This window comes from Pseudochaenichthys georgianus, chromosome 21 (assembly GCF_902827115.2).
Source record: "Pseudochaenichthys georgianus chromosome 21, fPseGeo1.2, whole genome shotgun sequence".
In the NCBI taxonomy this organism is placed as follows: domain Eukaryota; kingdom Metazoa; phylum Chordata; class Actinopteri; order Perciformes; family Channichthyidae; genus Pseudochaenichthys; species Pseudochaenichthys georgianus.
In genome coordinates, this window is record NC_047523.1 from 3,228,878 (window position 1) to 3,242,353 (window position 13,476).

General features: G+C 48.5%; 1 protein-coding gene and 1 pseudogene across 1 annotated transcript; both read left to right on the forward strand.

Annotated features, from left to right (window-relative positions):
• Positions 1–294: 294 nt before the first annotated feature.
• Positions 295–3,760, forward strand: LOC117466731 (U3 small nucleolar RNA-associated protein 14 homolog A). Its single transcript, XM_034110147.2, has one exon. The coding sequence runs from the start codon at positions 512–514 to the stop codon at positions 2,849–2,851; it is 2,340 nt and encodes a 779-aa protein (XP_033966038.1). The 5' UTR covers positions 295–511; the 3' UTR covers positions 2,852–3,760.
• A 7,840-nt stretch (positions 3,761–11,600) lies between these two features.
• The window catches only part of LOC117466550 (insulin-induced gene 2 protein-like), a 5,050-nt pseudogene continuing 3,174 nt past the window's right edge, over positions 11,601–13,476 (forward strand).

Sequence of the window (13,476 nt, forward strand, 5' to 3'; positions counted from 1 at the left end):
TAATAATAATAATAATAATAATAATAATAATAATAATAATAATAATACAAATACATACTCATCATAATACTTTTTATCATAATAATTATAGCAACAATCATAATAATCGTGTAATAATAATAATAAATAATATAATAATACTAATAATGTTATGTGCAGTTAGTATGCAGTGTTATCATTACTATTAGTTTTTATTATCATTACAAATGAATATTGTTGATGATTTCCATCACGTTCCGTTTCTTTCTTTCCTTCCCACATAATATTCTACAAATGTGTTTTAACAAACATGAGCTTTGATGTGCAACGCAAATAAAGTATCTTTACATTTGCATTTAGGTGACAGAGAGAGCGAGAGAGAGAGAGAAAAGAGAGAAAAAACACTGCCAGATATTTTGCGACAGTACTGCTCACATTGCGGCCACAACACGACAACGGCTCGGTTTACGGCACACGTGTGTACAGACCACTCCACTCCACTCCACTCCACTCCAGCGGCGGTGACTCCAACATGGCTAAAGTTTCTAAGAAGAAAGTGAGTAAGAAGAGCGTCAGGAAGAGCTCCACGGTGACGGAGAAGATCGCAGAGGTGAAGCCAGATGTGGTGTACGACGATGGCGACGATGAGTTTCTCAGTAAAGAAGACGGAAATATCAGCAGTGAGGAGGAGGAGGAGGAGGACGGCGGCGGCGGCAAGGATGAACGAAAACGCCAAAAGCTGCTTGAAGCCATCAGCGCTCTGGGAGGTAAGAGGCAGAAGAAGCTGGGGGAGAGATCCGAGGCAGCCGTCCTCATGTCGGAGTTTACCATCAACGCCGAGGGAGAGGGCGATAAGATCGATCTCTCGGACCTCATCGGGTCAATGGAGAAAACCTCCGCTGTCCCTGCCAAGACCAAGAAGCAGCTGAAGAACCTGCAGCATTCTAACAAGACCATTGAGTGCCCCCTCAGCAAGCAGGAGAGTGAGAGGATTCAAAGAGATGTGGCTTTCCGGAAGGCTTCCACAGAGGTGACCCGGTGGAAAGACATCATCAAACAGAACCAGCGGGCCGAGCAGCTGGTCTTCCCCCTGGAAAAGGAGCCCACGGGTCCTAGGCCAATGGAGAGGATGGTGACCGGGTGGAAGGCACAAACCCCGCTCGAGCAGGAGATATTTGCCCTCCTTTCAGCAAACAAGCAGCCCATCAATGACCCCATCCTGACCCCTGCAGAGGAGGCTTCAATGAGGGCCATGAGCCTGGAGGAGGCCAAGATACGCCGCGCAGAGCTGCAGAAAGCCCGGGCTCTGCAGTCCTACTACGAGGCAAAGACCCGGAGAGAGAGAAAAATCAAGAGCAAAAAATACCACAAAGTGCAGAACAAGGCAAAGCGTAAAGAGTTCCTGAAGAAGTTTGAGGAGATGGTGAAGACGGACCCCGCCGCTGCTTTGGAGGAGCTGAGTAAGATCGAGCTGGCCAGGATGCAGGAGAGGATGTCTCTGAAGCACCAGAACAGTGGCAAGTGGGCCAAGTCAAAGGTCATCATGGCAAAATATGATGAGGGGGCTCGCAAAGCCATGCAGCAGCAGCTGGAGGTGAACAAGGAGCTGACCCAGAAGCTGGTGACTGCGCTGAATAGAGAGGAAGAGGAAGAGGAGGAAGCCGTGGATGAAGAGGTGCTGCCTGATTTTGTAAATGATGCAGAGCAAGGACTACATTGTTCCAATCCCTGGATGAGAGGAAAGCTGTCCGAGGACCCTGCTGAAAAAGAGTTAAGTGAAAATATGGATCTAATAACCGAGGGGCCCGGAGCTGTGGGAAATCCAGCCGATGAAGAGGAGGAGGAGGAAGAGGTTGTAGAAACAGAAGAGGAAACCCTCCTCAGGGAGTTTGACAGCAGGAGGAAACGGCGTCAGGCTCACGAGGCTGTCACAGCACCTGTACCTGACCAGGAGGAAGAGGAGGAGCCACAAGTACCTGACCAGGAGGAAGAGGAGGAGCCACAAGGACCTGACCAGGAGGAAGAGGAGCTGTCCGAGTTCACAAGCCTTCTCCGGGGAATAGCAGACAGCCGTCGGGAAGCTGAGATGCCCGAGGGAGCGGCAGACTCCTGCCACACGGACCCGTCAGCCCAGCTGGAGGAGGGGCTGCTGAGGGTCAGGACTCTGGAGGACATGGAGCTCCTCGGTCAGCCGGCCCCTGCTACAGAGCAGCCGCCCTCTGTAGCTCCACAGGCTGACACAACCAGGAAAAGAAAGCGGGGGATCGAGCTGAAAGAAGTTCTCACCAAAGAAACAAAAGTCATCAAAGTTCCTCTCGCCCCAACCATGGAGGACACGGAGGACTCGGAGGACAAGCTTGACCAACGGGGGCTCATTAAAGAGGCCTTTGCCGGAGATGACGTGGTGTCAGACTTCCTTAAGGACAAGAGGAAGCAGGAGGATGCAGCGAAGCCGCAGGTTGTGGACCTGACTCTTCCTGGTTGGGGCGAGTGGGGGGGGACAAACCTCAAGCCTTCCCGCAACAAACGGAGGAGGTTCAGGATCAAGGCGGCCCCCCCCCCTCCAAGGAGAGACCAATGTCTCCCCAGCATCATCATGTCGGAGAAGAGAAACAGCTCCATCAGCCTCCATCAGGTGAACTCGCTGCCCTTTCCCTTCCAGAACCACGCGCAGTTTGAGAGCACCATCCGCGCTCCGCTGGGTCGCACCTGGAACACAGAGCAGACTGTCAGGAAGATCAGCAAGCCCAAGGTGGTCACCCAGCTGGGCGCCATCATCGAGCCCATGTCCCGCGAGGAGCTGCTGAAGGACAGGAAGCAGGTGTCTGCTGGGAGCACCGGTCGTGTGGACTCATGGAAGAGAAAACGTTAGCAACAGTTCTCGTCAAAATGCTCACTGGGTAAAAGTCAGTGTAAAGCAGAGCAGCCAGCACAGCGGGTTGTCATGACAGCCGCACTACTTTTCATGTTATCTAGATATGTCTAATGAATGCTGAGGGGTGGATGTGTGAAGCAGGGGTGGCGTTGGGGTAGATGAGCAGCTGGTGGTCCGGTGGAGCCCCTCCCTCACTGTATCTGTTGTCTGACGTGGTAAATGGACTCAAACTCGATCTGCTTCCTGTGCTTTCTTTTAGCATAAGTTGTCGTTTTTAAAAAGAATGAATTGTGGTAGTTCCCAGCTGATGATGTATAAATACAATAATGGTATTACCAGCCATAGTTAATAACATTTCATAAACCATAATGAGTGTTTTAAAATGCTGTATTAATCTAGGTCTATGTATTATTACTGATATGTTGGTGTGTACTGGTCCCTGAACACATCCCACCTGCTGTAGTCGCTCCATGTATGGTAGGAATATATATTGAGTTTTAAAAGATGCCTATTGTACATGTGTGATAGCTGGATCTGTAATGACTAAGTGTAGCTTTAAGATAAAGAGTGGAGTAGGAAGTCATATGTTCCTCTGAGAGGAAGTAGGAAACATACAGCAGACGAACTGCTCAAAGTACATACTGTATTATAAGTAGTGTACTTATGACAGACACTGTTAAATGTATTGTTGGGTTTAGCTAATATACCACCGTGCCCATAAGAGGAATATCCAGTACGACCTGTCACTGCTCACACAGCAGCACTGACCTGTGATCAGTGGAGAGGAGCAGAGCATCAGTTTAGAACTACAATGTGTTCATGGTTTGCTATTGACTCTATAATCTGATGTGAACTCATTTCAATATGGCTGTCTTTGTGTCCCAAATAAATAACTCTTGCACAGATGTAAGGCCTCAGTTCAAAGACCCTTCTCTTCCTTTGGACCATCTCCTCTCTAGGTCACACTGAAGGCCTCAGCGCTGACACTCCAGAGGTCATAGACGGCCATGCCCCCAGAGCATCTTCTCGGCCTGGCGGTGATGCCCACGGCACCAACACAGTTCACTTCACAAACCCAATACCCAGCTTTATTCACATTGTATTATTTCAATTCATCAATTCCATTGAAGTCAGCTTCTTCTCTCCATCAAAAGAAAATAGTTTGTCACAAACAATTTGACTTTTTTCAAGACATTGTGTACAAGGTTAGTACAGTGGTTTGCCTTGTCTTGATGTTGCCATAGTAACATGTCCTGGTTCCTGGCCGTGGACTAAACGACCTCATGTTGGAGGTAAAGGGCATTATCTATCCTTTCTGACATACATTCACCAAACAAGTCAATTCATTGATTATTTTTTAATGATTAACTAATAACTCAAAACTAAATATATGTTGAATGAAAAAATAAAACCCTGGCATCCTTTGCTATTGTGTTGCCCTAAGGGTTGGATTCCCATCGCTGTGTGGTGCTTTCAAGCGTGTCACTTTACATGGTGTTTATTCCTTCTGTCAATGTAAGCAGAGGAGTTACTTCACAGGATGCTGCATCACATGCTTCACTGACACCTCTGAAGGCGGCAAACTGGGGCCGGCCGTTACGGGTGCAGCAGGAGCAGCATCTACAATGTGCTCGATATGTAGATATGAATGTGCAAGGCAGCCGTGTCTAAGGAAAGCATTTACAGTTGGTGAGAGTGCGTGCTGTGGCACCTGACATCTCTGTGTTGCATGTGATAGGCACTCTATTAAAGCAGAGGAATCCCGTAGTGACTATGCATCAGTTCAGGTACTGGTTGTCAGCTTGAGTGCGCGAGAGGCATTGGAGAATTCCATTAGAAACCCATAGTTACTAAATCAGTCATTCTCTATCGAACCTCCTCTTTGGGGCAATTACTGCAGCTTCATACAGCTTCAACAAAGAAACGAGACCGAGTCCTTGGACTGGCTGCCGCCGCTGCTCACTGGACTGCATCGAGAGCAGACAGTGATCCTCGCTCAGGTGGTGAAGGCTGCTGGCTGTAAGTCAGAGCGGGGTGGGCCGACAGCCTCCATGATGGAACACGCGTTCCCATAAAGCCCATTTGTAAGATCTGCTTACATATTTGTTCTAGGATGAAGGAGCATGTATATGCCTTATTGGTTGGCTGCAAAGCTGTATGAGATGAGACAGAAGCATGGCTTACCTAACTATTTAAAAGCATGCAGTAATTCCTAACTGATGAAGTATTATAAAGTGCCGTTAAATGCACAACAGTCTTATTTGTCACTAAAGTCCACTTGATTTGCAAGTCTGTTTGTGATACAATCTGATGGAGGACTACTACCCACCCCCTGTGATCCAAGGCCCGGCTCATGCGCCCTGACAGGTGTAAGATGAACTTAGTTAGCTGCAGAGGCGCTCATGCGCACCAAATTAAATGAATGGAACAAATCCCCTCCTAATTAAGATGAAAGCACGTGTCAGTTGTAACCTTGCTGAGCACTAATTATGTACAAATGATTTATCATCTGTTTCGTCCTGAATAGCAATGGCCTCACCTCTCTGATAGCCCTGCTGGCTGTTAAGAGATGGCCCATGATCAACAGTGACAGGTTGTGCTGCGGAGAAGCTGCACGTCCACCGGGCCAGCCAATCAGAGCCGGCCTGAGCTCAGACTCTCCTCCCTTCCATTAACCTACATTGAGTGTGCAGCTGAGCATCACTGTGTCTCGTCTCTCCTTCTTGTTTCTCTCCCCGGAATGAAAATAAAGTACATTCAGTGAGGAACGGGGGGGGGGGGGGCTGTGTGACTGGTGCAGGCTGAGCGGGGGGGGGGGGAGACTGTGTGACTGGTGCAGGCTGAGCGGGGGGGGGGGGGAGACTGTGTGACTGGTGCAGGCTGAGCGGGGGGGGGGGGGGGGGGAGACTGTGTGACTGGTGCAGGTTGAGCGGGGGGGGGGGGCTGTGTGACTGGTGGCAGGCTGAGCGGGGGGGGGGAGACTGTGTGACTGGTGCAGGCTGAGCGGGGGGGGGGCTGTGTGACTGGTGCAGGCTGAGCGGGGGGGGACTGTGTGACTGGTGCAGGCTGAGCGGGGGGGGGGGGGCTGTGTGACTGGTGCAGGCTGAGCGGGGGGGGAGACTGTGTGACTGGTGCAGGCTGAGCGGGGGGGGGGCTGTGTGACTGGTGCAGGCTGAGCGGGGGGGGGGGGCTGTGTGACTGGTGCAGGCTGAGCGGGGGGGGGGAGACTGTGTGTACTGGTGCAGGGCTGAGCGGGGGGGGGGGGACGGGGCTGTGTGACTGGTTGCAGGTGATCGGGGGGGGGCTGTGTGACTGGTGCAGGCTGAGCGGGGGGGGGGGAGACTGTGTGAATGGTGCAGGCTGATCGGGGGGGGGGGGGGGGGGGGGGCTGTGTGACTGGTGCAGGCTGAGCGGGGGGGGAGACTGTGTGACTGGTGCAGGTGAGCGGGGGGGGGGCGTGTGTGACGGTGCAGGCTGAGCGGGGGTGGGGTTGAGAGGGGTGGAAGACTGTGTGGACTGGTGCAGGCGAGCGGGGGGGGGGGGGGGGGGGGGAGTGAAAACCTGAAACAGAGATGAGTCCCGCTGAGTTCCATTCGTGCATTCTTACGGGGCAATGTGAGGCGGGTTCACAGGCTCTCCAACTATAATAACAAATTAAATAACGCAGAGTACTGTCAGCCTATACGTCAACATGTTCTGCACAATAAATGCCCTGGAACACAAACATGCAGGTAGTACTGGTACCAGCCTGAGGCCAGCAGGTGGTGCAATAGGCTAAGCCTGCCAAAAGCCCGTCTCTAAATGCCTGAGGGCGAGCATGTGAGAACAAGCAGCTCCTCGTGATGAATGGACGGTCTAAGGGATATTCCGTCTTGCGAGTACAGATACATTTCAACGCGCAGCAGCTCTGATTAGCATTAGAATCAGAGTCCCTCGTGATGCTAAGGACACATCAACCAATCTGTAATCATTGTTCCGCAGGCTCGCTCACAAGGGGATATAGCCTGCTTTGTCATTACCGTTCAATATGCCACACACACGCTGGCACGGCTCCACGGTCTTCCAGCTACGGGGCTTTTGCATTTCCTCCTCGAGGGTCCAAGACATTGCAGACAACCATGCTGCACATGCCTCCTCTCTGTTGCACTGTCTGCAGATGAGAGATGCTTTTCTTCCATGACTGCTGCAGAAGGCAGAGACAAGCGTCCTCCTCATTCTGCGTCTCACTTGGTCCTTGTGTGGTTCTTCTTTTGAAATTGTCCCTGTGTGCGTCCTCAGATGTCATTATGTGCGCGTGTCAGCTCCGGCCTCTATGTGCGCGTGTCAGCTCCGGCCTCTAGGGAACAATTGACTCGCTATTGTGATTTGGGTTTTAGCCGACACCTTTGGTCACAACAATGTGCTTGTTGGATGTTGTGGTAAATGTCAGTACCTGCTAGCACACACGCACACGCACGCACACACACACACACACACACACACACACACACACACACACACACACACACACACACACACACACACACACACACACACACACACACACACACACACACACACACAGTCATATGTCACTATTGCCCTGAGTCTAATCGTTGGTGGATACATGTGCATAGGTAAAAAGATTTCACCCATGTCAGCCTTATAATGCAGATGACGCAGGTCATCCCTGACATGTAACACATCACTGAAGACAAGAGCAGCAGCCATTTTCCTTTGTTGCCCCCTACCCTTTCCACAGTGTATTCTTGTGCCCGCAGTGAGGGAAGAGAGGCTTGGCAAACAGCATCTCCCACATCATGGCTTTCTGGGGATTGGCGGGGGCGGAGGGTTAGGGGTTAATTATAGACGACAGAAAGGTCACAGGGCCTATTCTTTTGGAGCTGGGACCTGCAACGGTCCATTGGGGAGGACATTTATGACGAGGGCCCGGCCCCACCCCTCCGTCACCATCACTCACATTTAAACTGAAGGAGCCGACAGTGGGACTGCGCAGCGTGATAATGAAAAGGCCCTTAGCGCTCGGCACAGGCAGGATGATGAATTGAATCCCTGGCTGATCTCTGGTTGCGTCAGGGGGCCTCCAGTAACCCTTGACAACTAATCGAAAGCCCCCGTACCCTCCTCTTGCCTACCAGACTTCCTTTATCACTCTCATTATTGGGGTTAAGTGAGCCTCCCGTGGGACTATGAGTAGTACAGTGTAGGACCTGCCAATTCATCTCATTGGATAATTCATTCTTTGTATGAGTGTGATAATAGTAGCAGTCATGTTCACATCGTAGAAAAGGTCCGTTTTTATTACAAACTAAAATGGCTTTTTAAGAAATGTCACAAGTTAAGTGTAGGTAGACCAAATGTTTGGAAATGCATGTGTCTGTAATAAGAAGATGAATCCACGAGGATGTCAACAATCCTGTGGGAGCCATCAGGGAAGCAGCATGGTGAGTCAGGCAGGACCGCAGAGACAGGTTCAGCCACGACTCCAAGTCCAGGACTCAGATCCAGTGCTCAGGACTCAGGATCCAGGACTCAGATCCAGTGCTTAGGACTCAGGATCCAGGACTCAGATCCAGTGCTCAGGACTCAGGATCCAGGACTCAGGATCCAGGATTCAGGATCCAGAATCCAGGATCCAGGATTTAGGACTCAGAATCCAGGACTCAGGATCCAGGACTCAGGATCCAGAACTCAGGATCCAGAACTCAGGATCCAGGACTCAGGATCCAGAACTCAGGATCCAGGACTCAGGATCCAGAATCCAGGACTCAGGATCCAGGATCCAGGATCCACGACTGCGAATCCAGGACTCAGGATCCAGGACTCAGGAACCAGGACTCAGGATCCAGAATCCAGGACTCAGGATCCAGGACTCAGGATCCAGAATCCAGGACTCAGGAAAACAGCATTAGAATTGGAGGATGAAACCCTCTTTATTGGTCACACACACACACACACACACACACATACACATACACACACACACACACACACACACACACACACACACACACACACACACACACACACACACACACACACACACACACACACACACACACACACACACACACACACACACACACACACACACACACACACACACACACACACACACACACACACACACACACACACACACACACACACAGTGACATGTGGCCTCTGCATTTAACCCCTAGGGCTAGGAGCCTAGATCCACAACTCAAGATCCTGGTGTCGACAGACAGAACACAGTTTGGGGAAGCTGTGTTATTTGGAACATGAGTACACAGGGACAGAGAGACAGAGGCAGAAGGAAGAAGGAAGGGGTCCCCCAACAGCCTATGGCAGCAAAACTAGGGGCTGATTCTAGGCAGCCCTACTTATAATCTTTATACGTTTCTTAAGTGAAAAACGGATAGGTGTCCATTGAGCTCTATTGTCTGAACACTTTTGATAACACACCAGTGAGCACCACTGGGTGACATGTTCCTTCATGACCAACACCAGAATACAGTTCTGCTGCACGGAATACACACTAAAGCGTCCCATATGAAATAATCCTCAACGGAAAAAATAGTCCTTAACATATTAACCTGTTTCAGTAACCATTTCTAAAATCTACACTAAGAAATACGTATTTTGATTTTCAGCGGAGATGACAGAAAAGTCACTGGTGCTGGATGAGGGAGGTTTTGTGTGTGTGTGGGGGGGGGGGGGTAGAGTCCAGGACCATTTGGGGCAGGGGAGAAAGGTCGGAGGCAGGGTGGAGAGTTCAAGGCAGAGATGTCAGAGGGGGGAGGGAGGGAGGGGAGAGAGTTCAGCATCCTGACCGCCTGGTGGTGGAGGAAGCTGTTCCCCATGTTGCGGACCTTCACCAGCGTGAGCACCTCCCCTGTCAGCCATGGCTTCTGGTTGGCCCGGATGGTGGTGGTTCTGTTCTGTGTCACATCGTCAATGCATTTGGTGATGTAGCCGTGACTGTCTCTGTGTTGGTGTGATGGGTGTATGTGGCTGCCTGCTTGAACATGTCCCAGTCTGCATGTCAAAGCAGTCTCTGAGTGCAGCCGTGCTGTCCGCTGCACACTGTTTTGAAATCGGTTTGGTGGTTTTTACCCTGGGTCTGCAAGCTGGTTCAAAGCAGAACAGTGAGGTGATCGAAAAGGCCAACGTGGGGAGGGGGATGCCTTTAAGAACCTTTGATGTTGACCAGGTCTAATGTGTGTTTTCCCCTGGTTGGAAAATCAGCATGCTGATATATTTTAGGCAGCACAGTTTTCAAGTTAGCGTGGTTGAAGTCTCCAGCTACGATGAGAAGGCCGTCTGGGTGTGCTGCTGTTGCTCACTGATGCTCTGACAGTTCACCAAGTGCCTCCTCTTTACCCTCGCTACTGGGTTAGGCGGGAGGTAAACAGCCACCACAAGAATCGCTGTAAACTCCCTCGGCAGGTAAAAAGGGCGGCACTTTAGAACCATGAACTCCACCAGCGGCAAGCAGCTGGCTAACAACAACAGTATCTCGGCACCAAGCGTCACTGATGTATCTTCCATTTGTTCTTCCTTCTTTTCCTCATTTTCAATGGAAAATGCCATGTATGGTAGGAATATATATTGAGTTTTAAAAGATGCCTATTGTACATGTGTGATAGCTGGATCTGTAATGACTAAGTGTAGCTGTAAGATAAAGAGTGGAGTAGGAAGTCATATGTTCCTCTGAGAGGAAGTAGGAAACATACAGCAGACGAACTGCTCAAAGTACATACTGTATTATAAGTAGTGTACTTATGACAGACACTGTTAAATGTATTGTTGGGTTTAGCTAATATACCACCGTGCCCATAAGAGGAATATCCAGTACGACCTGTCACTGCTCACACAGCAGCACTGACCTGTGATCAGTGGAGAGGAGCAGAGCATCAGTTTAGAACTACAATGTGTTCATGGTTTGCTATTGACTCTATAATCTGATGTGAACTCATTTCAATATGGCTGTCTTTGTGTCCCAAATAAATAACTCTTGCACAGATGTAAGGCCTCAGTTCAAAGACCCTTCTCTTCCTTTGGACCATCACGGGCGATAACAGCATAGTCTTGTTCTACTGGGGTTTGCATGATAAACACAGTTACGCATGATACAGTTGACTTTAACTATGGTGGAATGAAAGAATACGAGTCTGTTTAAATTCCAACTATTGTGTTGCCAGATATAATCCCTGAAACCTGGTCTTGAGCAGCAGACCTATGGTGAATACAAAACGGAATGTAAATGGGATTGAGGATTAAGATTGATCCACTTCACACGGCAACTTTCTCACCTCTGCATCTCTGTAAATCTATTAGACCACAAGAGCAAATCACACATGTAACAGAAGTGTGTGTGTGTGTGTGTGTGTGTGTGTGTGTGTGTGTGTGTGCGTGTGTGCGCAACTTTTGGAGGGTTTTGTCAATTTTACAAAAAATATAATAAGTCATAAAAAGCACATGCTATAAAGAACGCAACGCACACAGTCGCCTGATTCTCTGCAAATTAATACTCTAAACTACATAATTTCAAGTACAATCAACTCATTTCCAGGTTAAATATGTCATTATTGTGTAACATTTACAATACACTTTTTAAATATTATTATTTTGAATAAAATGATTTATGAAGTATTATCCAGCTGTTTGAAAGATGTTAGAATTGAAACGTCTTTGATTGGTTCATCCATGGACCTCTAATCATGTGATACGTCTGCCTTGTGTAACGTAGTTGCGTCATGCGTCATGGCGAGTTCAATCATTTTGGGCAGCCGGAAGTAGTCACAAGGAGAGAAGCATAAGGCTAATTCATATTTGGCGTATTGCAGCATAGTTTAGTTTAAAGTCATGTGAAATGTCTTATCGGATTGTAACGTCTCTGTCAACATAAGGTAAGGCCTTCCACACAGCTCGTGCTGAGGCGGGTAACTGATATTGACCATTTTCGTTGAGCTAGCTAGCTATTACCTATAATGAGAGTAGCTAACTAACGTCAAGCTAACTAACTTTGCATATCCGCTGCCATCACAACTATTTGTTGTTAACGCTTTTTACCGTCATTTAGGTGTTTAGTTTCCTCTTTTGGACCGAAAGTGAGTTGCTAGTGACAGACGGGTAAATGCTTTTGACTTCGTTTATTGATTAGCGTTTTGGCTCAAATCTTCAGGTTGCTGTTAGTTTCTATAGAATCACCGTCGATGGTTATTATTCTACATTTAAAGTTGTAAAGTTAGTTTTGTTAAAAACAAACAACTGTTCACAGTGTGTTACATTGCCAGACACAGACTGGGGCTAAAGGTGAGTGCAGTCCAGTTATACACACTGAACCTGCTCCCTCTGTCAGCTGGACGCAGCTTAGAGTGTTACTCAGGAATCACGAGGCCCCCCTCCATAAACAAAGAAACAAATGTATAACCATTTTTTAAATATTACTGTATTTTTCACTTCTTTACCATGTAGCGAGCTAGCTAAATGTAAGTATTTTTCTATCTCTATCTGTTAGAAACATCTTGGGACGTTCTATCTCCAATGTGTTTATACTTGTGTATATAAGTAGTACGATACTTAAGTAGAAAGTGAATATTTAAAGTAGCTGATGGAGGATGGACTTTTAAAGTATTTGTAATCCTCTGCCTGTCCTTGTTTTTCAGCTTGGTTTGGGATGTCAGAGGAGGACTTTAAAATCACTGGCGGGTAAAGACGTCATCGAGCGTATATTTTCCAGACCTATGCTTATAAATGTCCCTAACACTGACAGCCATGAGCAACAGTGCAGGGACCGGAGGCCAGCAGGAGTGGTCGGGACCCGGGCAGACGCCGGGGCCTTCGCGGGGCCCCTATATTTCTGTCATCACTAACAGGTTAGCTTATTCTCCACACAATCTCACCTTTAGAAGAAGAACCTGTTGACCACAGGAATGGATATGTTTTTGTTATCCAATATAGAATTTTAGTTTTGTTGTTGTTGCTATACTGTATGTAACATAGCTATGGGACATTTAACATGACATGTATGAGTCTGCTGGGCATTGGACGCAGTACACGGCATGTCTTTTGAGGCCCTGTGTGCCTCACGTCATGTTTATCAGTTTGCAGTGTAACACATAACAGTGGAGGAACGTACTCGTCTCCTGACTGCGTTGCATCTGCGTTGTAGGACCACCAACCTGCTGATCCGAGGGGCCATGCTGTTCTCTGTGGGAGTCTTCCTGTCCCTGGTGCTGAACTTACTCCAGGTGCAGAGGAACGTTACTCTCTTCCCCCCCGACGTCATAAGCAGCATCTTCTCCTCTGCCTGGTGGGTGCCCCCCTGCTGTGGCACAGCCTCAGGTATGTGAACACTACGTGTCGGTGGCAGGAAAGATGGAGGAATGGTTGTCTGTGGTTCTTTGGTGAAGTAGTGTAGGGGTGTGTGTAGTGTTTGCACAAGACATCTTTCCTTGTGCATGTATATATATTAGGGCTGTCAGTCGATCACAAATATGTAATCGCGATTAATCGCATGATGTCCATAGTTAATCGCACATTTTGTATCTGTTCTAAATGTACCTTAACGAAATATTTTGTAATACTCTTATCAACACACGAGTGGACAAATATGCTTTATGCAAATGATGTTT